The sequence below is a fragment of the Idiotropiscis lumnitzeri genome, chromosome 3, assembly GCF_059441095.1.
Source record: "Idiotropiscis lumnitzeri isolate Australia: NSW breed Sydney's pygmy pipehorse chromosome 3, RoL_Ilum_1.0, whole genome shotgun sequence".
Taxonomy (NCBI): domain Eukaryota; kingdom Metazoa; phylum Chordata; class Actinopteri; order Syngnathiformes; family Syngnathidae; genus Idiotropiscis; species Idiotropiscis lumnitzeri.
The window spans coordinates 1,773,616-1,798,598 of NC_142393.1; the positions used below are offsets into that span (position 1 = coordinate 1,773,616).

Here is a 24,983-nt window from a genome sequence, read left to right on the forward strand (position 1 = left end):
AAAGTTGACATAACCCAATAGCGTGCTTTGCCCCCTTTGAGTCTCATGTGGTAGTCGTGGATGAGGCACTTTATTTTCTCTGATGGCAAAGTTGCCCATTCTTCTTGGAAGAAGGCCTCCAGTCCCTTTCAAGTCTTGGGCTGGCTTGTCTTGTATAAACAGCACACTCGAGATCTCCCCAGAGTGGCTCAATCCCAATGGGCCTCTGATGCCAATTCAGCAACAATTTTGGGGCGGGGGTGACACATTTGAAAAAAGGTTGCGATTAACAATGATTTTAGTCCGGCCCACGAATCGTCCCTTGTGCGTGTGATGAACCTACTCGCGAAATGGGGAGACGTCAAAAAGCAGCATCGAGGCCGGAAATGTACAGAGATCGCGGAGGACTGACCGGCAAAAAGGGTCAAGTACGCAGGTGTGTTGTTGAATTGACATCAGATGCCCTCTGGGATGATATTGAGATCAGGTGGCTGAGATTGGCCACTGTGGAACCTTCCCAATTTTCCTCTTATATTTTCTGACAACATTCTGCATTCTTCTTGCCATCATTTTGACCATGTTTCTCACGCTTCCCACCTCCATGTTTCACAGGAGCAATAGTGTAGCTTTTATCATAGGCTTTGTTGACTCTTGTCCAAATGTTTATGGTTGTGGCCAACCAGTTCCATTTTGGTCTCATCACTCCAAATGATGCTACAAAATGTTTGGAGGCTCATCTCTGTGCTGTCAGGTCTCTCTGATTTTTTTTTTTTTTTGTGGCATTGGCGTAATAATGACTTTTTGACAATTAAACTAGGTATCCCATTTTATTTCGAAGCGTCTCCTTATTGTGCATCTTGACAATGGACTCGGAATCCAGACAAGCAGACAGATCACAGGTAACTGGTTGTTTACCTTTAGAAGCCATTCAAACTTATTTTTGTCAACTTGTGTGCATGTTATCTGGCCAACATGGCAAGGCTATGTTAACTTCAGGATCATTTGTGTAGTTTGACTAAACAAAGTGAACAGTTATGTCTTCAACCAAGCATTAACCATGAGTGAAATTCAAGTGGGTGTATTATCATTAATATTCTCAGAAAAAGAGTCAAGAAATCCTAAATTCCGCCAGGGCATGTAAACCTATGAGCAGTGTAGTGGCAGCGTCGTTGGCCCTGAAACCGATCAATAAAGAATTAAGTGGAGAAGCGCACAGCTTTCATAGTAACACAACTGTCTCAAATAGATTGAACACACACAAAATAAATCACTTCATATTTGAAAAAAATCTAGTTATAATTTCTTTTCATCTCGTAAATAAAGCACGTTTAAAACAGTACACAAATGTGAATATCTATGATGATTAATAAATCAACTAAACCAGGAGGAAACAAAACGAACTCATTTCCCCGTACACTTCAAATGGTACACAGCCAAGACGTGACTAAACATAACAATTACTGCATACAAATATAAAAACAACTATTTAAAAAATACAGCAACTTGTCATCATGTACAACGATAAGAAATTTTTCAATGTTTCTGCACTATAAAAACAAAATTGCAACATATATTTACACAAGTTGATCATTCAGGTTTTGACTTGGTACATCAACATTTCGGCAGACATTCGGTTTCTCGTACATTCTGTGGAATGAATCCTAAAGCTGGCCAGGAATTACAGTAGATATAAAAATAAAGACCATACACTATCAAGCACGATGGCTCTTAAAACTATTCTTTGCTGTTGCTCTTTTTACTAACGGGAAATAGGGCTTATCTAACGCTTCCAAATGACTTCACTGGAGCAAAAACCCCAAAACTGAAAACGACGTTTATCAGTTGATTATTAGAGAAAGCAAGACGCATCCCGCTAAACATTTCCTGAATGAACTCAAAGTTCTGATCCGTCTTTCCCACATTCCAAAAACATGCATGGTAGGTTGCTCGAACAATCCAAATTGGCCCTAGATGTGATTGTGAGCGCAGATGGTTGTCCGTCTTTGTGTTCCCTGCGATTGGCTGGCAACCAGTTGGGGGGGTGGGGGGGGGGGTGACCCCGTCTACGGCCAGAAGATAGCTGGGATAGGCTCCAGCGTAAGGAGAAGCAGCTCACATCATGGATGGAAGTTCTGATCCTTTCATATTTTTTGGTGGTGTTGTATTTGTTTGTTTTTTTTTTACATAAAACATTTTTATATCTACTGTAAATCTTCTTTTTGTCATTGCTCTTCCAATCTAGCAATATACACACACATCACAGATATTACATATGTACAATTAAATCTACTGCTGTTGCAAAAGACGGTCGGGGCCAAGAAGGATGACAAAGTCAGGTGGAAAGAGGAGAAGCAAATAGGCTCAAGTTGACAAAACGTTGCCTTTGAAAATAAATTAAATTACAATAAATATAAGTGTACAAGGTCATCTGTTGCTTACTTTGTAGAACAATCTAGAAATGAAATGTTTAACAAGGAACAGCGATTTTTACACTGACCCTTTTAGCAAAACCTTGTCGAGACGGATGTCTTCAAAAGTCCTATTAAAAAACTAAGTTCATTTGAGGTAAAAATTAGGTTTAAAAATAAAATAAAATTGAAACCCTTCATTGTGTCTGCATTGGAATTACATTTCAACTGACAACGACGTATCATTTTCTTTCCCTTTAAAAAATGTGATTGGAAAAGCCCGCCCGCGTGTAGTTGTCGTCCACTTTACGTAAATGAGAGGTGTGCTTGTGACACCGTTCTGCAAAGACAGTAGAGGAGTGCCAAATGAAGCTGCTAACTAGCTTAGCAGACACATGGAAACATTAGTAAACAACCTTTGAAGTAGAAAATATAGATTACTATCGTTACCTCCTTCAAGAACATTTTTCACAAAGCGAGTATTCCTACTCGCGTATTCAGCGGCAATTCCAGATTCCATCACAAAAGCAGTTTGCCGTTGCGGTGAATCTTCAAAATTTTTCCGAGTCTCTGTTTTGCTGTCGCAAGTCCTTTCTTTGGACGTTTCCCTGAGAAACAAAGAAACACACGTGATAAGCCGGACAAAGACGACAGAGGAATGGCGTCATTTTCACTCTTTGCGCTAACCTTGACCGACTCCTGCCGCGCCTTGACTGGCGAGGCCTGAATGCGACGCACCAGAGAGTGAGCTGCTGTTTTGCGGCGACAAAGAAGGGCGGCGTGAAGTCAGGAAAACCCCAGGGGCCATAGCTCCGCCTCCTCGAGGGCCACCGGGCCCAAAAGGTCCCGGCCCGGCTGTGTATTCATGGTCTAGTAAACTGGCGGAGTAGTAATCCATTCTCCTGTGCGGGCTGACGTCTGGTCCCGACTCTGGAACGTGCGGTGGCGAGGGCGGAGCTTGATCGGCATGAACTGGAGGAGGGCTCGCAACCGGGACAGGAGGACGCACCTTTTTGGTGTACTTCCTTTTAGCAGGCTTTTGCTGCTCCTGAATGGAAAGCGAAAAAAGACAACAACAAATGTGTCCTCGTGCTTTGATGAATGAAATGAAAAATGATGTTGCAGCTCAACAACCTTCCGAGCACGTTTCCGTCTGGCCTTTGGCGCCACACTCACCTGCTGCGCCAGCTTGGCTGCGGCAGCCGCCAGGCCCGTTTCCACCGACGCCACTCGAGCTCCGTCTCTGGCTGGCCGGTCTTGTTTTGGAAGAGTCGGCATCACCCGAGCTGCGAAGTAAAAGAGAGGAGAGCCGTTCAAAGATGCTCAAGGATGGACATTTGAAATGCAAACTCCGCCCTTGCCTTTCGGGCTCCAAGGTGTATCGTCCCAATTTTTCTTGCGTTTCATCTTGGCCTTGTTCGCGTGGTCCTCTTCATCCGATTCCAACGACGGATACACTTAGAAGAACGATCAATGAAGCCAGAAAGTGAGTATCATCAACCCGTGGTTTTTCCACAAGTGATACGTCACAGACCCGCTTTATTTATTTTTGTTATAGTTTGCTGGGCCACAATAGTCTGTCAGTAGTGGGTTGCTCACCATATTCAGAATCTTTAAAACAGGTCCCCAGAGTCTCCTGCTCATCTGGACTGTCCTCTTCGCTGAGATGGCGGGCCGGACGCTTAATGGGCCGCTTTCCGGGCCGCTGGATAACAGACTTTTTCTCAGAGGTCTTTTTGACGCCGCCAGTCACCCACACCGCTCGGCCGCCTTTCCCCTTTACGACTCCCAAACCCTCAGTCAGTCCTCCAGAGATAGACAAGGGGGATGAGGAGGAGGACGATGACGACGAGGACGATGATGAAGGTGGGTTGGCCATGGACAGCATGCCCTGGATGGCGTCACGAGTGCTGGGAGAGGCCGGGGCTTCCTCACTGGAGGAGGAAATAAAGAAGCGGGGACATCAATTCAGAGAAAAGGAGCTGGGGCTCATGGATGCAATCATTTCGAATTGTTGGATGAAATTCAACATAAAAGCATGACAGTTGAGGAAAGCATTCCAACCTGAGTGCGGAGGAGTCCAAGCCTGCCACCTGCTTGCTGGCCTTCAGTAAGTCCAGGATGCCCCCGGCGCCACCCTTCACACCATGAGCAGCCAGCGCCTCTTCATCTGTGGTGTAATCCTCCTGAGGACGCGCACACAAACATGCTTGAGTGAAGACTGTAACGCAAGATGTTCCAAGTCGTCGTCTGAGGGATGACGTGCGAGAAACTGATCTTGTATTAGTTAAATAAATAAAAAGTCATCACAAAATGGGCACACTGGTCAAAAACACACAAATGCTAACGAAGCAATAACGGCTGCGTCACATCTGCACACACATTTCAGGTTAGCTGCAGCCAAGCTTTCTTTCCATTTTCTGTTTAGGAAATAAACATGCGCATCTGTTTAATGTTTCAGGCTCCTGTTTTTCCCATCTGAGTATTTATTTATACTTTTAAGGGCTTCTTGCGTAGATCAATTTATCAAAAACATTCCTGGTGAACCTTAGTTGGATTTTCTCCAGACAAAAGCACACTCTGGAGAGCTTTGACATACAAGTTGAATTTGTTCTGTGATCACGTTCACAACGCAAGACTTTAATCATCTTGTTCCATTAAAAAAAAAAAAAACAATTTAAGTTGGTGCGTCATAGTTTATTGTGAGTTTGTCGCGCCTTTATGTGTATGCGTCTTGGCCACAAGGGGCCACGGAGGTGGTCAGGACTGCTCTGCAAGATGCATGGCTGTGTACCGACCTGCGGTGACACGCAATTTGGGTCACTCATACAACATATGAAGGTGACTGCATTGTGATGTTACCTCAATGTCAAACTCCACCTCTCCTGGCTCCCGGATACGATTTGGGTCAGAGCAAGGCTTGGCCCTGGGCAGCTTCCTTGGAAGACCTGAAGGAATATTTTGACACACCACATCACTCAGCAACACACACACTTTTATATAGTGCTTATTGCTCTCGTCATTTTTTTGCATCTCACCGCTGAGTTTCTTCTTCTTGCTTGAGCCAGTAAGCTTGCGGCGCGGAGGCGGGGTCTCGTCGATTTGGAGCTCATCCTCCGATTCCAGGTCAGAGAGACTGGAACCCTCCACGGCAAGGTGCTGGTAGTTGGCAGCTCCCCCTGCACCATTGCTGCCCGCTTTCTTGCTAAAGTTGAACAAATAATCAGATGAAAGCTCAGCCTTGAGTGAGACCTGCAGATTGGCAACACAGCAACAAATCTCAAACCTTACCCTTGAATTTTCCCATTGGTCAGCACAAGTTTCAGCTTGCTTTTGTTTATCTTCCCTTCAAAGTCCTCTAAAGGCAGCTCCAACTAAAGAGATGGAAAATAATGTGATATACATCTGTATATATATATAAAAAAAGCTGGCTTCCGCTTTTGAAACGCTTTAAAAGATGTCTACCTTATTCTTGCCTCTGGACTTGCCGGGTTGGATTTTTTTCAGTGTATGCTTGGTGTGGATCTCAAGCAGGTCTAACTCTCCGGCTTCTGTCTTCAGGAGCCCCTTTTGGTTCTTCTTCTTGGGTCCTGGTGGCGCCAGACCTGCAATGACATCCTTGGGTTTGAGGCCTTTCTTCTTTGCGGGGGGGCGGCCTGAATTTTGAGAGGTGGTCAACGGGGCTTTTGAGAGCGGCGAGCCAGGAAATTGAGGCCCAGTGCGGCCAATGTTTTGTTGGAAAATGTCCTATGAAGAGAGCAAATACAAGTTCATACTATGACACATAAATACTGCCGGAACATTCTAACTCTAAAGGACAATATATACGTTGTGCAAAATACATATTTCGACTGCTCATTCCACACGAATAAAAATGAGCCTGCCTACGCACGGAGCCATTTTTTTTTTTTACCTCAACCAGACGGATTTCCTTAGCGAGGTCCTTCACCAGTGTCTGCGTATTGATGGTTTCTGGAATTTCCACTTCATGATTGCCCAGCGCCTGAAAAAAAGTGGGCACCCCTGTGGTCTAGTTTTCACTCGAAAAGAGAAATAGGTAAAGGGACTAAATCAAAACGTTACTACATTGTGCATCAGTGTTACCTCTTTCTTGGTCCAAGTTCGGAAGGCATTATTCAGTGCTTTTGCCCCGTGAACCAGGTAAGCGGCGGGGTGCCTGCGGTTTTCTCTCAAACCTGCCAGACGACATAGCATATTATGAAACCAAACATCACGGAATTAAAAAAAAAATAAAAAATTTCAGTTGGACATTTGTTTCAATATTACCTCTGAAAGTATCAAGAAGGTGCTTCCCAACATACCAGCAAACAGTTTCAAAGTTGGGAAACTTAAATAAGTCTGCTGTGCTCAACCGCTTCTCCAATTCATACGCCCTAAAAATATAAACAGAGGAAGACATTCTTTTTTTGCACTCCCGCGTCTTGTCTAGTTTTGAGAGGGCATGTGCGTCCGCTAACAGAATGGCACAAAAAGGTTTGAGGAAACTAACCGAAGCTGCATGTCAATATTAAGACTATGCAAAAAGTTTCCCCCAAAGGCCAGACAGTCCACTGGAGTCAACACTGCATGAATCCATCCTGGAAAAAAAAGCATTTGGCGTTTTTCTTTTCATTTATACGGTCGAATGTTGGGCGACAAGCAGCATCGAGGTCAAAGAGTTCAAAGTTTGTTCCTACCGGTTGGAATGAACAAAGTGTTTCCTTGCTTGACAGAGCACTTGTAACACATGTCGACCTGGTCGCCGAAGAACATCTCGTTCTGATTGGATGAGGAATTCCAGCGCTCAAAAAGCGCAAGGTTGGCCGGCGTGGGCGATATTAGGTAGAAAATTTTCTCACCCTGAGCGAACGGGAGAATTGGAAGGCTCGTTGAAATGAAAAATTCGATGACTACAACGTGGGACGTCCCAAATTCTGTCCTCACCCGCAAAACGTGATACCAAACGGAGGTGCCGCCGAAGTCGATGTGAAAGTCGGTGTAACTATCCTTGACGCCCATGAGGCAGTACTTCTGCACATTGGGCCGCTCAAACACAGACTCCTCAGGCCACAGGTTCTCCACCCAGGAAAGCTTCCTCACAATCTTTGGAGTCTCCACCAGGTTGGAAAGCCTGACACCAAGAGAGAGGAAAAATAAATCAATAAAACGTAGAGCACTCCTCCCCCCCATCCATCTATTAATTTTAGGGCTGGATGATGAACCAATTTCATCATTAGAATCTTTTGCACATTGTTCACTCAGCCAAACCCTCTTAAATATGTTTTTCAATTTAAATAATGGCCAACGTTAACACGTTAACTTTGACAACACTTACAAGAGAGAAACTGATGTTGAATGTTGTCATGTGCTTTTTTTTTGAATAACCAAAGTGCCCCCCAAAAAATAAAATAAAACAAATAAATAAAAAGATTGCTTAAAATAGGCAATCTGCTTTTTGTGAGAAAACTCTGAAATTTTAACGCTGTATGTCACAGCCCAAACCAATTTCCTTTTCAACACAAATTCTGAAAACAACACACGACAAGCAATCGTGCGACGAGGCGTTAAGTTTTAGAACCTGGTTTCCGAGAACTCCAGGCTGATGACATTCAGCACTCTGTCTCGGTTGGGGCTGTTGTAGTACTCAGCAAAGTCTCCGAGTCGCATCTTCAGGTCGCACTGGCGGGACACGTCGATCACGTCGATCTCCTTGTCGGAACCTGCAAGCGGGCACAATTCCACCAATTAGACCGACCTTCATGCGCCTTCCAACTGGGTTGCGAATTACCGATGTAGTGTTCGACATCGCTGACGCAGAAAGATGCAGGCGGCAGAGTCATGCCGAGCCCGTCTCGCCTCAACACCATGACGGGAACGCTGAACGAATGCTCCTCAAGAAACTCCACCGTCAGTTGGGCCCCCGACGGCTTCAGCAGCACTTCGTCCGCACTGTGAACGGCACACGTCCAACGTGGGGTTTGCCTCGTCGCATTTTCACATCGCAGGACGGGTCGCACGCCCCCAAAAAGGTTTCCATCCAAACTTTACAATTTAATCGAAAAAGTCGAGTGGCTCTGAATGACAATATTTGGACAAAACTTTGTCGACCCTGCACTGTAATGTTTACAATGTTTGAAATTTGGATTCAGTCAAAACAAAGACTCATAATTGATTATGTGCTGTTTTAAAGTTGGTGTATTGTGACTAAGTTGAAGTCAGTTGACACGGTCATCTCCCAATTTCAAAAAGCACCATAGGATGCAGCTAATACTTTTTTTTTTTTAACGACTGACAGCCTTTAAGGACATCTATGTGGACGAATGATAGACCAATGTTTTTTTTTTCCCCCGGGCTGATAAGATTCGGCTTAGGAATTAATGAGGCTGATAACCATTTTTGAGAACTGAAAATTTGCAATAAAAGATAAGATAAGATAAGATGTCCTTTATTAGCCACAATGGGGAAATTTGAGGCGTTACCTCAAAGGGAAAATATCGGCATTTAAAAAAAAAAAAAAAACTTTTTTGAAGCATGTTTATTAAACAACGTTTCAAATGTGCAACAAACCTAATCATAAATACATAGCTCGCTAAAGTTTCTAAAAAAAAATATTTTACAGTAAATACAATTTTCCCAAATTTCAATATAACTGAAATGTTAATGTTCACATATTTTTGTTTTAATTTCAGACAAAAAAAAATATGCAGGAATTTCCCAATGTCGGCAGCATCTTAATGAGCATATGAGAGGATCGACATAGATACTTCTCACTCCCCGAAAATAAATGGCCTCTCAGAATTGTATTCCGTTTAGTTCCTGACAATAAAACGGCCATAAGAGGGAGCCTTGGTATCGGCCGCCGTCGGGAGTACCCAATACGCGTTGAAATGGTAAGAGCCTTATTTATGATTTGAGCTGTAAAAAGCCACCGCATTAATGAATGTAAACATGAATGTGACATCAGCGCCTTATTTACACGTCTACTTCTGAAGACGAAGCCCGCTGTGGCGCAATGTGATTTTCACGCTCCAAGAATGCCAAGCATATTCTTTCATAGCGATTGTACCTGGGAAAAGTCCGACTGCGTAGCTCCCTCACAAACTGGGGGCTGCCCGTCTTGACCAAACGGCCGGGGTCTCTTACGCTGGCAGCGGGTCCATCTGCCTGCTTGTTGCCTCCACGCCGTTTACGCACTGTCAACATGGAGACAAGAGCTTCAATATTTCAGCAACTGCGTGTCACGGATGAACGCTTCCAAGTCCCACAAGGCAGAAAAGGAACGTTTGACTTACTGACAGACGGTCCATGACTGAGCTGACAGTTGGGGCAGTGATAGAGGTCTATCTCTGTAGCTTTCTCCTCCTCTACGCCCACACAGCTATTAAACAACAACAACGGATGTTTTTAGTATGATCAGGATTTTGGGGGTAGATCACTGATCAGCGAGTCTCAAACAATAAAAAAAAAAAAAAACTCACTGATGCGACAGTCCACAACTCTTACTTACAACCCAAGCTAAACTTAGCTTCCCCCAGACAAGAGATGTAGCACTTCCACATACTATCTTGACAGCGGTTCTTACCGAAATAAATGTTTGGCGCTGCAATGTGAGGGAATAGATGGGGATGGTTTCCATAGAAAATGAAAACATGAAAAGTGAATTTGTGAACAGTGAAGCATGAAGATGGAGCAATTATTGTACAGACGTTAGCACCAGAAACTATGGAGGCAACAGATTTAGACATTTACGATGGTAGCAAACACACCAAAACTTGGAATGCAAGTCCCCAAAAAGGACAGTCCATCAAAATGCAGAGTTGGGTTTAAATGGCCACTTCAACATGAGTACAACAAACACAATTTCTTAAGAATCTGGGCAAAAAGGCAAAATTGCAGTATAAGAGTTGTAGAATGATTAATACTGTTCCAATGTTACACAAATCACTGCCTGTACAGTAAATTTAGAGGCGATAATTATGCTCATAAGAGTGAAGAATTATTATTATTATTATTTTTTTAAACTACACTTACCTTCCATGGAACCAGTCTTGACAAATGTCACATTCGATCATGAAGCGAGTCACATCATATGGCAGGCGACATAAGCAGTACACTGGTACAGAAGCCATACCGTCTTTGGGAGAAGCTACAACTCTGAGTAATTCACAATGTCCAATTTACAAATGTAATTCCCAAGATTTCTGTGGTGTAATAAGGTTGAAGCTGATGAAGAAATACTTCCACTTGGGTGCACCAGGAGAGCTGAAATACACAAACAGAAAAGAAAAGAAACTTTTGTTTACTAAATAATAGTCACGGCAAGCATGTTTGAACACAAAAGTCTCACAACACAACGTTAGAACACTACAAAGTTCCCGAACGGCAAACTGTCACTATATTTTTACATAAAATGTAACGTTAGACTAACTACATCACATTATGTGACTATTGATGCTCCCGTTTTAAATCCAAAATAAATCGCCGTTACTTGTAAACACACGAGATCGGAACGTTGTGATGCTAGCTAGCTAAGTAGGTGAGCTAGTCATGTAGCTAATCTCGCAACAACAATCTTGCCAAATCCATGCAAACATTGCAACACATTCCCGAGGGCCGTCCAACTCTCCGCATCACTTTCCCACCTGAAGGCAAACGCGAGCAGCAGTTCGTACAAAGCATCTTGAACCTCAAAGTGCTGTTGAGCAACTCACCGGATTGGCGCTGCAGCGAGGCCGAGCTCGCAATGGCCGCCGTCGGAACACTTGAGAAGCTTTTGCGCGAGCTGCGACGAGGCCTTACTATGCGGCGGACTCGAGTACTAAGAGTTGCCTCGGCCACATTTTCATGTAGCTACGCGGAAATGCCCCACCACGAACGTCGCTACGCATCCAAAGTGGGAATTTGGAAGCGCCCCGATACAACACTTCAGCTATAGATGACAGCGGAGTTCAAATGCACTGACGCCATTTTCAAAGACAACAGCGTCACCGTTGTTCATCACTGTTAACGCGAGTGCGGACAATAAAGTTTTCAGCGGTCAAAACCTCTTCGGAGATGGGAGGGGTGAGGGTCGCATTTTAAATAAACGAAAAATAAATAATTTACCATAAGGTGTTGTAACATACGGAAGTACGGAAGCGTATTGCATTCACTTGAGAAAAAAAATCTTGTTTTTGGCAATATTTTTTTTTCGGGGCTTTTTTTTATCCTGTTTTATGGAGTAACCTGAAAAAAATGTCAAAAAAACAGAAAAAAATACTCAGAAAAACACAGAAGAAATAAAACAAAAAAAACAAAGCCCCCCCCCAAAAAAAATACTCCGAAAAACACGATTTATTTTTTTTAAGTGAACACAATCTTCCGTAATAAGTTCTCAGCAATTAATCAAAATTCATTTTACGTTTGCGGTTATTACGCTCAACGATTACAAAATTAGCAAAATCTTAAAAAAAAACAACAACTATTATTATTTATATAACATTGTTAAAATAGGACACATTTTACAATTTCTAATAGTCACTGCGGCAGCTAGTATATTGGACTTCAAATTCTGAGTGTGCTATCGTAATTGTCTATTTAAATGTTACAAAAGTTCTATGGCGATATATGTGTATAGCAAGTAAGCTACAATGCATTGTTCCCTTATACAATGGAGCCATACTCGAATTTATACATTTGAACCTTTTTTACTTTCAAATAACTAGTTTTATAAACAATACAATCCGAAAAGGAACTTACATAATTATAGCGTTTCAAAGAATCTGATTTGTCTATTGTTTCCATTTGAACATTTTATTATTTCATCGTGATTATTTTTTTTTCATAATCAAGCAGCCCTAGTTGTTTCGACTAGAAACTGATTTTGTGGTATGCTACACTGAAAATGTCCATTTTCTGTACCTCGCATGAACACTGCTATGCCCGTGTGAAGTTCAATGCTCAAAATACATTTATCAATTTATTTTGAACATAAAAAACATATTCATTATGGAAATGTGCCGATAAGGATTTGACGTTATAGTGTATGTTTTGACAGCTAAAAAACAGCAAACTTGTTTATAAGATCAGCTTTAACATAATGTATAACGCAATGATGAAACAGTAGATAGTTGTGCATATCTTTTCCACATACATAAAAACACGGAAAAGAATGTGGATGTTGGACATCATTTATTTGGATTAGTTACAAATCATAAATAAAAGCAAGAGTTGATTGTGTTACAATGTACAGAGGGCAAATCACTAGCAACATACTTTGTATTTTTAGGATTTCCCAAATGTGTTTCATCATGGCTGGTTCTCAGTCCTGCATGAAAGGGACTCCCTTAACTTTAATTGCGTCCAATCGGAAATGGAATAAAGCCTGCACTTGTGATGCATGCGTTTAAACAGAAATCAAGTTAGACTATGGCAAATATTTTCTGTCTCAGGACACAAAGAGGTATTAAAAAACAGGGCGAGTCCTACGCAACACGTATGAGAACCAGCGTTTTGATTTAAAAGGATCACAATATTACAATGGAACATCTCCATTTCAAAATACAAAAATAATATTTCCTTTTTTTTTTGTATTACTATTTTTTTCAAAAGTTTTTAATGACACAAAGCCAGCTCCACATCATACGTACGTGATAATCAGGCTTAGTTAGTATCAGACACAACGGCAAAGGATCCAGAAAAATCACCGGTCGATTCTAAATGATGCCAAAAGCAACCCAACTATTTGATCTTCTGAACGTTTGACCTCAGACGCAGGAGACAAAGTCCAGAAACACTGAAAATATGTTTCAATCCTGTGTAGCTAAATGAGCTGCTAAAACAGTCCAATGTAATGTATCTGTTTGCATACTGTTGCACAGAGCATGTCTGCATAACGTAATGGAACGCGACGCGTCGCAACGGAACGCAACGCGACGCAACGTAACATAAGATCAAGAGTTGGAGTTGTCTTTCCTCATAAACCTTTGGCAGTGTGTATTCATCACATGAATTGCCCACAGATTATCATCTGACAGTTTGCGGTCAAGTACACGGATGACATTGAAAAAGAAGAGCAAGAAGAAAAGACAAAGACGTTCTTTTTTTTTTTTGTTGCCCCCAGTTGGTTGCGTATTCTTGGAGACTCTCATTTGAGTGCATGAATAATTGAATGCGAGTTAAACAGAAAAACATGACTTTCGCGCTAAAAAATGCAAAAGGCAAGATGTGCTAATCTTAGCGAGTTGCACGGTCGCAATCACTTGGCAGTTGCTTAACTGTTTGCACCTTACGCCGAAGCACGTCACCACAATATTTGAAGATGTGTGACGGCTAACGTGGAAGGAAACGTTTCTGCTGTGGGTTTGCCTTCCCAAGCCGCTGAATTTCACGAGCAGCTCTTCGTGCATTGAGGCAGTTGCAAGCTGGAAGGTTGCAAAGACGCAAACATTTTTGTTGGGCAGTGTCATAACATCAAAATTAAGAGCAACATTACATCCAAGTTCTGCTCTCTAAATTTCATTCGTTTATTTATTTATTTTTTTTAGATGAACTGAAAAGTGGTGATTTTGGAGATGTGCCAATTCTGCTGGACAGCAACGTTACGCTTTACATGCGCACTATTTTGACGCTTTCACAAATAGAAGATGTGACAATTTGACATCCTAAAGACCGTATCTGGCTGAGCGGCGCAGATTTGCGAGTTGCTAATGGTTTGTTTTGTTTTTTTGTCAGGGTTCGTGCAAGGTCACAAAGACGTTCGCCAACAGTTTTTCTCATCCCAACGAAGTTTTGAACATGTTCAAAATGACCTGCCAACAAGAAAAGCTGAAAATTGTTTTAAATTGCTGGCCAACGACTTCGCGTCCATTTGCAACCTTGAACAAACCGTGATGAATAATCAAAATTCGGGCTGGGCGCAAACACTCGCCGCACAGTCACATGGGCTTGTGACGATTCTTATTTCCATGTAATTGGCGTAAATTTCAGACTATAAGTCACACTTTTTTTTTTCTAATGTGGCTGGCGCTGCGACATTCTTTGGCCGTTGGCAAATCCGTTTGGTGCATTACAGCCGGGGTACACCTAGCGGTAACGCGGCAAAAGTATTTGCCAACTAACAAGAAATGGAAGAAGAAAAAGAAAAAAAATGCATTATTGCTGGTGGCCAGTTGATTTTTTTTTTTTAATCATGCCAAAAAGATGCAAACGTTTTGTTACGTTTACATTTCAACCGATGCAGATTCATTTTTGAATAGCACTTAATAAGAGAACATTTATCATTCCGTTTTATCGATGAAATGTGCTTTTAGAGCGTCTATCTGGAACAACCAGAAGACACACACTGCGCTAATTTCACCACAGAGGCAGAAAATAACGTGAAATCACTGCGGCCAAATCAATGCATTTAAATTAGGCGCACTTAGACAGTGGCAACGCAAGATGGCATGAACATTTACGCCCGAGCTCCGCATGCACATCGCAGATCAGGCAGGGGACTCAGATGGTGCCTTGACAGTAGTCATGGCAACTAAAGTGTGACGTGTCGCTAGATTAGCATGTGGCTTCCTGACGCCACAAACAAGGATTTGCAGCACAAAAAAAGTGCAATAACGAGCAGGATTGTAGCCCAACTTTGGCCACAAAGCAATGCAGGACTTTCATTAAGGTAAACCTCTTTAAACTAAACAATAAAATAAAAAAATCCCCCCAAAAAGGCAACTCTGGATCAACTTGTAGTCTGAAAAATACGGAAACTTGACATCGATTGTCTAACAGATTGGCGCTGGGATTAATGAGCCACACGGCAAAAAACGTTTTTGTTGCTTTTGGTAAATTCGAGTCATCCATCCTGAAACAAAGTCTATTCTGGAAGCAGCTATTTTTTTGTTTGTTTTTCTGATTCACTGAAGCAGCTTGTGCTTGAAGCCAACCGTTTGAAAAGTTCCATCACTTCACTTGTACAAAAATAGTTGATGACGTACACACAAATCATGACAAGACATGCTGATCAATATCCGTGATCATTACTAATTGCACTTTTAAAATTGATAGTCCTTTCACTGCAAACAAGTGGAAACAAAACATATCCTCCACAGATATTTTGTCTGTTTCGGAGGTGCGATGGCGACGTCTGCGTAAGGAAATGTTTGTCGGGCTTTTGCTGCAAATTCTCTGCCACCTTCCGCACACAAAAGCGAAAAGGTGAAAAACCAGACCCAGCGGCGCGCAGGTGTTGCGTTCAATGTCACCTTCAATCTGGACATACTAGAGCCATCTCATATCTCACATTCACACCCCGTTGCAGTTAAACCTCCTCGTGCCCAAATCCATTTAAGACCGAGTTTGCAATGCCGATCCGAGTGCCCGCTTCCGAATTAGCGCCGATATCGGATTTTGAAAATACAATCTGGGTAGCAACGACACACGTCCACAATAATAAATACGAGTAACACAAATAATTAATATGACATCGTACTTAGTTCTTCTCTTCATTGATTTAAATGCAGCCGGGTTGTCGTTGGCAATTCAATTTTTTTTCAAATTTAGCATTTTTACACCATTTTTAATGGTCGATGTTTTCACTGTAGTTTACTGCCGTGTGTCGTTCCGCATATTTTGATGCCATTGTTAGTGGAAGTCACATCGTGTCTTTGCCACAAGTCACGTGCGCATTTTTTGTTGCAAGAGGTTTATTTTGAAGTGCAATGTTGTAAAATTTGTTAAAAATAATACTTTGAGTCAGTGTTTTGGGATAAGGATACGTATATGTTGTAAACTATAAATAAAGGCAATTACAAACATTTTAAAGGGGCGGGTCAAGTACTCTTTTTTTTTTTTCTGGGCTCAGTCGCCATCATCTGCGAACAGCAGAAGAATACTGTAGTGTCAATCCAGCCGGATACGCCGCATGGATCTGGGCTACATCCTGCTCCAACTCACTTATTGTTTTTCTAGCACCTTTTTTTCCACAATTACACCAACCTTGGTTTCATTTCTGTCCCAGAGGAAGCGTTGGGGCGGGGAGTGTCTGTGGGATGATTCTTTTTGGCACTGGAAGGTACAGAAGCTTTCAGACAGGAGGAGGAGGAGCAGCAGGTTGAAGATGAGGAGGAACAAGTGCAGAACGCCCCCCCAGCGGCAACGCTGCTGTCCGCAGGCGCAGAGGGAGAGGCGGCGGCACGAGAAGGCAGCAGCGGTTGGCTTTGATGCGACGAGCCGGGCGGCTGGACGACGGCGGGCGTCTGCGGCCGTACGGGGGCTTGCGCCCGGGGCTGATGCTGTACATGCTGGCGCAGCGGAGCCTGCTGAAAGGTCATCTGCTGCTGGGGGTGTAAACTGGGCTGCATTGGTGGCACTTGGGCCGTGTGCGCTTGCGGCGGAGACTCGGGGGAGTTGGACAGGCCCCCCCCACCTGCGTTCTGGGGAGGCGCTGCCACAGGCAAGCTGGCAGCCGGTGGGGGCGCCTGCGGGTTCAGCGGGACCAACGGAAACCAACCTGGTGGCGCCACCTGGATGGGAAAGGGTGGTACAACTCTTTGCTTTTTTCAAATGGTTTGCCCAACCAAGCGTCCTTCCGTTCAGTATCGAAGGCTACACAACGAATGGAATTTGATGACAATGACGACAAGTACAGATCGTTTGCGTCCATTTGTGCGTGTGTGTCGGTGGTACCTCCTTTGACCGGCTCCAGCCGCCCAACTCTTGCACCTGCTGAATGTGCTTGATCTGATTGAGAGAAGGCTTGGGCGCGTTGTGGCCCACTGCCTCCTTTGTCCAATTGTCAAGCAACTTGTGCAATTCGTCAGTGAAGGTGCTCTTCCTGGCGGGACTTTGATCTGCACAACAAAGCAACCAAGCATGCGGACCATCAGCTGGCTTGTCTTTGCGTCGAACACGTCACCTCCACACATTCGGGGCGTCACTTTCAACCGTGGTGAGAAGTAACAAAGTACAAACGGACAGATGACTTGGATGTAAAAAATAAAAGAATCAATAAGGATATTTTGATCACCAAAGGATTTATAATGATGAAATGAAATGAAAATCTATTACACATTTATTTTCATGTTTAGGTCTGGCACTAACAAAACAATAAGGCAAAAATGTAGTTTAACAGTTTTTTTTTCAAAGTTTTTTGTAAAGTTACTCTTTGTAACAACGACAAAACACAGATTTTAAAATAAAAAATATTTTAGTTATGAAATTAGATCATCTTTTTTGAAAAAAAAAAATCTAACTGAATCAGAATCGAATCGAATCGGGGCTCGACTGCATCGTTCCACCCCTGGACTTGAGCCTTACTCCCACATTGGGTAGCATACCTCTTTTGGCTGGCAGTGAGGCGCAATGCTCTGAGCTGCAACGAAGAGGCCCTCCACTTTGTTCCGTACCCGAAAAACTGCTCGACTGCTGAAATGCTGGACATGGAGAACGTCCAAAAATGACGGACAAAGCCAAAAGCAAGCGAAATCATGACCGCAACGATGCATCTACCAGCATGTGTGACTCCATTGTTGTCCATGTGAGAGTGAGGTCGGGGTCGCAGTTTGATTTTGGCCGGTCTGGGTCTGCGAGGGGAGAGGAGCGAAGCCGCTGTGGGAAGGGCGGGGCTCCGAGACAAGCAAGCAGGAAGACTTTGCCTTTGGTCTTTTTGAGAACGAAGCTGTCCGTACAGTTCTTGCAGCTCTCGGTTCTGCTGGGCTTGAAGCGAAACCACTTCTTTGATGTGCCTGAATGTTTATAACACAGTTAACGTGTTGATTTAAGCTCAGGCATTAATGCTTGTCATACGTCAATTGCGATTGGTGGGAAAATGCTTTTATTGTTCTTAACAGAATGGTTAACTTCGGCTTTGCTTTGTATGGTAAAAAAATAAATAAAATGTCCCTTAAGTAATATTCATGTAATGGATATACAGTGGAATGCTTGCGTCTCCAAAATCACTACTTTTCAGGAAATTAAACAATAAAAAAATTAAATACAATTTTAAAATGACCAAAGACCGCATCATTTGTGTTGGTACTAAAACTTCAGTGGTGGGTGATCATATGTATGATAAAAGTTAATTTAATTTACATTCATGTGACATTATATCCGAGTGTTGTATTTTTATCCAATGAGAATTCAGCTAGCTTGTGTTGCCAGGCAGATTTCATAGCTCCAGTGTGCTGTGGGAGTGAGCGGGCTCTTTGAGTTGATAGACAGGTGCGATAACCAATCAGATCACAAGTTGGTTACAGTGAGGCCTTTTCGCAGGCCTCATGGTGAAGGTGATTCGATTTTGAGAGGGCAGCCCTGTGCGGAATCAACAAACCCACACCAGATAGTCATACCAGGAGACTGTTAGAAAATCTAAAATATATTCTTGCATTTTTAAACCACAATGGCCGAAGGAGGGAAACGTGTGGATTTGATTGCAGATACGCTTGCAAGGCCATTTTCAAGAAGGACCGTCCAACACTCAGTAGTGTGGAAGTGTGTGTGTGTGAATATTATTTCTCCAGCCAGTGTCATAAATGATGCTAATATGAGATTTACTGAAGTCGGACTTTGTAGGACTTCACTGAAGGCCGTCGTGCGAAATGAACGGCCTCCACCTTGGATAACTTTAATTGGTATCATGAAGCTCTGTGCACCAACACCAAACTCATCATTTTTAAAAGTTCCAAAAAAAAAATCACTACTTTGTTACACTGTCATTGATCATAATTGTCAAACATGGTGCCTTTCCAAGAGCCATCTCCATTCTAAACTCTCTCACACACACACACACACGACCACCCTTACCTTGCAGAACAGCGGCGTGATGTGTTTTTATATATCCTATTTCGTATTATTTTCCATCTCACTATTTATTCTCTTATTTATCTCATTTATATACTTGATTGAATTACTGTTGTATTGCACTGGCGAGGGGAGCTCCCTAATCTCGTAGCACACTTGAGTACAATGACAATAAAGGGATTTCTGATCTGATCTGATCTAAAATAAGAGCAAATGATCCTTCTTGAATAACGGTCAATGGTTTTAACCAAGTCATATTATGAGAAAGGAGAGTTGACTGAAAAGAAAGACGATTCTTTCTGTCTTACTTCTCTCTCAGCTTGTGAAGTTCTTTTCTGAGGTCTTCATCCTCCAACTCACTCTCATTGTCGTCATCATCGTCGCTGCTATCTACGGGAGAGTGGCTATGTCCGTGCGTTCGGGAAAGATGGGCCATCGCCGGCGTCCTCCGACTCTCGTCTTTGTCGGCCTCCTTCGCCCGCGATCTCCTCCTCTCCCTGAGCGCAACAGGAGCCACGGGGCAGCCGTCCGTCTGCCCCAACTCATCCCGCGTCTCGGCTTTTGTCACGGAGAAGCGGCCCACTTTTCTGTGAGCGCCGCCACGGCCTGACGACGCGTTCTTGGGCGGGGAGGACTGAGGCACTGGGGTCACCTGTTGCGAGCAGACGATGGCAAACATCAGCCTTGTGGTCTTCCACATAAAAATGAACGTGGCGGTCAACTCCATACATAGAATCGTCCTTTGCGTGACTGAGTTGGATGCGGGGTCACCTCCTTCGCCTCTTTGAACGACTGACTGGTGGAGCGTCCGTCTGATAATGTGACTGGGAGGGAACGCAAAAGGGAGAAGAGGGAGCAAGAGACGCATAGATCCATAAATACGCACAAGACGCAGACGCACACAGAAAATGCGGGATGAAAGACGATATACAGATGCACACAGACAACAGGGAACACAAACATACATTTGTGTTAAAAAATAAATCCATCCATGAAGTCACACATGATTCATTTGTGACATAGAGAATATGGGCTGCATGCAGTTTTTTGCAATGTGTATCCAAAAAAAATAAATAAATACTGCAACGTCAGTAAAATGAGTAATGATGAACTACATGCAGGTGAGGAGCTGGTGGTTAGCCGCCTCTAAAAAGCAAAATTGCAACACAAACATAAAGTGTGATCAAATCTTTCAGATGAACTGCAAGACAATCTGGCAAACGCTTGCTGGGTTAGTTAGGAGAGGAGAGTCCTGTGTGGGTCGAAGCTTCCACATCCGAGTTAAGATCTGAATCCTCTTCAAAGTCATCATTGTGCGCATCGTCTTTCTCTCCAGACGGTTCGTAAAGAAAAAGTTTGCATCCGTCGTTCCCGACACCCACAAGAAAAAGGAGCTTTCTGCTCTCTTGTTGCATTGTCACTCATGAGCACCGCGCGCTTCCTGCTTCTTCACCAATCACAAGCCACACTCTCATCACCCGCGCTTGCATACGGTGTCTTGAGGAACAAACCGATACTGCAAACATCAAACCGGCCTGATACAATTCATGACTGACTGATCAATAGAAACCAACGGAAAAAGCTCAAGTTGGGCACGCCAACCTGATGCAGGATTCCAGGCTGGAAGAAATTGCGATCGTCAATCTACCGAAATATTGATCTCATCTCACTTCACTCCCAAATTGACTTTGCAAGAAATGTGGGCCGCTATGAAGGCAGAGTTATTCAGATGTGGGAATGGCAACGGGTTGATTGTACCTTCAACTGTCACTATACGTAATTGCGGGGGTGGGGGGTGTTGGGTGCTGTCAAATGAAGGGACAAGTCCTGGCCACTGGCGCTACACTCCCCAACCCTCCTCTCTTGCCACGCGGGGGAGTTAACCCATGCAAAAGGAAAGAGTGCCAAGAAAATTAAATTGAGCACAAAGGAAGGACAACAGCAAAAATGTCAGCACGGATCATCAAATTAGGAGTAGAATACAGGAAACCCCGCTCTTTGCACCACATAGGGACTGTAGTGAGCAGTTGATCTTACATTTCAAATGTTTCTGATGAAGGCTTTCATCGTTTGAACGTGTAAATGTTGATACTAAAAAATGACTCATGGTGCCTTGAAATAGAAGTGATCCAATTTACAAGTTTTCAACAATTCATTTTTTGACAAGCAAGCAAAAAATTTCAACTCGAGCACTGTACGCTGGCAGTGAAGTAAACTCATCTCAAGTCATAAACAAAAAAAGCATAGTGAACAATTCCTCAAAAACAAAGCTTTTAAATGTTTGTGGCCACGCCCACTTTCAATTGATTGTATTCTCCAAACCACATTATTGAAAAAATTTCACATTTGCAAACCCCAGCGAAACGGGTGAGGAAACAAATTTTTCACTTTGAACGCTTCATCCGCGTCGCCCGGCACGCATTTGCACATAACCGCGAAGGGCATTGATTAGATTATGCAAACACACCACCAGAAATGCTCAACTCGCGTTCCGTCTAAAAGAAAGCATAAAAGAATCGCACCTTGTGTAGTAAAAATTACCACATGGTTTTGTTTTAGGTAAGTCCACTTAGCTTAATGCTAAGAACCGCCATAGATGGGCAAACAAATAGCATTGTGTCGCTGCGTTCTAACACCTTCAGCAACGGTTGTTTGAACCCAAATCGGTGGAGCAACATGAAGACAGACAATAGAACAATACTGACAGGCATATATGTTTAAGATAATATTCCTGCATCTCCCTGAGTCACGTGTGAAACACTCCTTCATGTGTTTCGCTACAGTATGTCCGTGTCAGACGACCCCCCAAGGAGGCCGAAGTGCGCACACCAGATGGAGCAGCACAAAGTTCATTGAATTGAAGCAAAAACATGAGGCAAAAGTATTGAATTCTCTTAAACTTGTATCTCAAGGCACCACAGGACTTCCTTGACAACAATTACTACTTTCCTATTAGGCTATTGGCTTTGGAGCCACCGTGTGGCATCTTATACAGCAAAAAAAAAATGTGAATTGTTGATTTATTTTTTCCAGACAAAAGCTAACAGGATTCAAATGCAAAAAAACAAATAAGTGACTTTGTAATGAATGAAATGCAAATTAGCAGGGGTTTCACTGCAATGCAGTCACATAACAATATTCAAACACGGGTTATTCATCTAGATAAATGTAAACATTTAACATCAACATTTGCTGAAAGCGAAGCAAGTTAGCAAGCCTAAGTTAAAACTAGTACTAGATATTAGACTTCCATTTACATGCTCAACATCACACTCACTCACTTACTCACCTCAGTCATTCAACTCAACTCAACTCAACTCACTCATTCGCTTGCTCGCTCACCGACTCACACACTCACTCACTCACCTCGCTCACCTCACTCAGTCAGTGTCTGGAAAAATTCCCTAAGAGCACGCTACCTTGCTGAACTCTGGGCTTCTTGAACAAGCTGGCGGAACGGCGCAATTTGCATGCCCAGTTTTTGAATTTGCGAGTCCAGGATTTCTTGCTAGAAACCGGATTTCGGATACTAGGACATGTCAGGTTTAGGCCAAAATATCCACCTCCTGCATTATGCTGCTGCGCTCCATGCCGGAGGGGGATCTGCTGGCGGTGGGGCCGCAATGCTTCTCCAGCGGTGTTGTTGTCAGAGTGGGGGGGGGCGGCCTAAAAAAGAGTTGGGACAAATAAAAATGGCTCAATGTACTTGAGGAAGAAAGACAAACAGGAATCAGACAGCACGATTGCATCACATCGAAAGGACGTCATTCAACTAGATATTGACTACCTAGTGGAATTTCATCTGATAAGGCGGTCAAAAACTCAACTGCAGAGACGAGCATGTTTGCAGCGCCGGAAAGAGTGAAAAAAAAAAGTTATGGCGTCTCAGTTTGACTGAAAGGGAGGCCACGGGGGCGTCTGCTATGAGCACGTGCTGACGGCATTTACTCTGTTTCAGGTGGACCACACACCTGCCGTCTATTACGATACCGTTTAGATGAATGCAAAGTCTGCTAGATGGATGTTCGTCACTCACAAGGATGGTTGGTTCTGTAGGTACCGGAGGACGCCGAGGCCCCGCAGGGACATCCGGTTTGGCCGAGAGAAAAGTTGCAGGAGGTCGGGTGGTGGCAGTGGCGGAAGATGGGCAAAGCGGCGGCTCCGTCAGGCCTTGCTCTGCCCCCTGGGGAGCTTCTGAAGCGTCTTCCTGTGCTCCTCCACAGCTCTCGGGGTCAGGGGTGGAAGAGGAGGAGGTGGTGGAGGACGAGGAGTGCGGAGATGCAGAATGTGGGAAGGACAACGGCTGTGGCTCCGATGACTCATCTCCACCTGCAGACGTGGAGGCCGCCGACGTCGACGTCAGAGCGGACGCAGCTCCGCCGATGCTGTGCTCCTGATACAACAAGTTGCGCAGCTTTTCATCCAGCGTTTTCATACGATTGTCCCCAAATTCCATTTTGGGGGGACCTTCGCTGTCCGACTCGGCCACCGAGGAAGGCTGCGCGGGGGACGGGGTGAGTGTGAGGGAGAGAGGGAGGAAGGAGGCTTCGGTCGCTCCCAAATGAAGAGGCGGCAAAGACGCGTCCGAGGGAGGATGCCACGGCGCCGCGTCGTCGGTGAAGCTCGTCTCTCCCGTGGACACCTCCGACTCGGACTGCTGCAGAGACGATTGTTTGGGGAGCGGGTGTTGTTTCGGAGCCGCGTCGGCGGTTCTCGCCACTTCCTCTCGCTCCGGATTTTGCGTCTGGCAATGCCGTGGTGGCAAATCAGCAGAGACTTGGGTAGCTTGCGCCACATGGCTACAAAGTGGCTGTGGTGTGTACACCGTCTGCTGTGCGTTTACTTGTTGCTGCGGATGGTCTGTGGGGGACTGATGTTGAGGCTTAACCTGTTGCTGTCGTTGCGGCATCATCGGCGGTGTTTGCTGCTGCTGCGTCCCGACTTCCTGTTGCTGCTGTACCTGAATTTGATCTTGGTAAACGTCCTGCTGCAGCTGCAGTTGTTGGTGGTGCGGCGCTGCCTGCACCTGTTGCTGGACAACCGAAAGCTGCTGCTGCAGAGCTGATGGGCCTCCTCGGGAGAGGGTCTGCTGCAGCTGCTCCAAATCAGCTTGGCTTACTGTGACATCAGCACGAGCATTCGCAGGGGTGGGAAGCACAACGATGGCAGCGGCGGGGATGGAGCTCGGGCCGGTGGCCGCGGAAATCGGCACGCTGAACTTTTGGTCGACAGAAATAACGTGAGGGTCGGAGGCTTCAAGAATGCTTTCAGGTGCAGTGGCGTGCGAAGGGAGTGCAGTCGCGGCAGCCGAGGCTGAGACGGTAGACGACACTCCACTGAAGGACTCCGGACTCTGGCAGCTTTCATTTTCTAGAAAGTAGAGAGAAACAGACACGTTGTTTGCAGTGCTGATAACTTCACAGTCATCATAATTCAATTATTAGGTGAAATATTATGTACGTAAGCATCATTAATTAATGCGGCGTGGCCGCGACATCTCACACTTGGCCCGACAGTATGCATTCAACCAACACAATCTGCCTTTTAATCCCTCCACAATCAGATTGCAATGATAGAAACGATAGAAAGCGCTTTGTAACAGCTCCGGCTGTTGTGAAATGCGCCATTGCAATAAAGTTGTATTAAAGTGCCCCCAAGGGTGATTGTGAGTGCGATTGGTTGTTCGTCTATGTGTGCCTTGCGATTGGCTGGCAACCAGTCCAGGGTGAACCCCGCCTACTGCCCGAAGACGGCTGAATCGAATTAAAAAAAATAATTTTAAAGATGTACTCAACATACGAATGCGAAAAAAACCCAATTCTAAATAAAGAT

General features: G+C 44.1%; 2 protein-coding genes across 5 annotated transcripts in view; both read right to left on the reverse strand.

The window, feature by feature from the left end:
• Positions 1-792: 792 nt before the first annotated feature.
• phf8 (PHD finger protein 8) lies at positions 793-11,402 on the reverse strand. Its single transcript, XM_088291422.1, has 22 exons — positions 11,099-11,402; positions 10,419-10,649; positions 9,680-9,765; positions 9,454-9,580; positions 8,176-8,336; positions 7,966-8,107; positions 7,332-7,518; positions 7,085-7,247; positions 6,898-6,985; positions 6,675-6,781; positions 6,492-6,583; positions 6,301-6,390; positions 5,853-6,134; positions 5,679-5,761; positions 5,426-5,592; positions 5,250-5,335; positions 4,452-4,573; positions 3,987-4,321; positions 3,749-3,844; positions 3,564-3,673; positions 3,075-3,435; positions 793-2,995 (listed from the first exon to the last, which is right to left on the reverse strand). Exons 2-22 carry the CDS (start codon positions 10,514-10,516, stop codon positions 2,907-2,909), a joined length of 3,072 nt encoding a protein of 1,023 aa, XP_088147548.1. The 5' UTR covers positions 10,517-10,649; positions 11,099-11,402; the 3' UTR covers positions 793-2,906.
• Positions 11,403-12,540: 1,138 nt separating this feature from the next.
• The window catches only part of wnk3 (WNK lysine deficient protein kinase 3), a 43,838-nt gene continuing 31,395 nt past the window's right edge, over positions 12,541-24,983 (reverse strand). For 3 of the 4 annotated variants that reach the window (XM_088289598.1, XM_088289599.1, XM_088289602.1), the window contains 8 exons: positions 23,188-24,521; positions 22,571-22,817; positions 19,881-19,975; positions 19,460-19,803; positions 17,862-18,097; positions 17,690-17,785; positions 17,040-17,203; positions 12,541-16,876 (listed from right to left, as the gene is read on the reverse strand). In XM_088289598.1, the coding sequence (XP_088145724.1) occupies positions 16,340-16,876; positions 17,040-17,203; positions 17,690-17,785; positions 17,862-18,097; positions 19,460-19,803; positions 19,881-19,975; positions 22,571-22,817; positions 23,188-24,521 (3,053 nt within the window). In that variant the 3' untranslated portion in view covers positions 12,541-16,339. The remainder of the gene's footprint in view (positions 16,877-17,039; positions 17,204-17,689; positions 17,786-17,861; positions 18,098-19,459; positions 19,804-19,880; positions 19,976-22,570; positions 22,818-23,187; positions 24,522-24,983) is intronic. The other variant, XM_088289600.1, reaches the window with a different exon arrangement.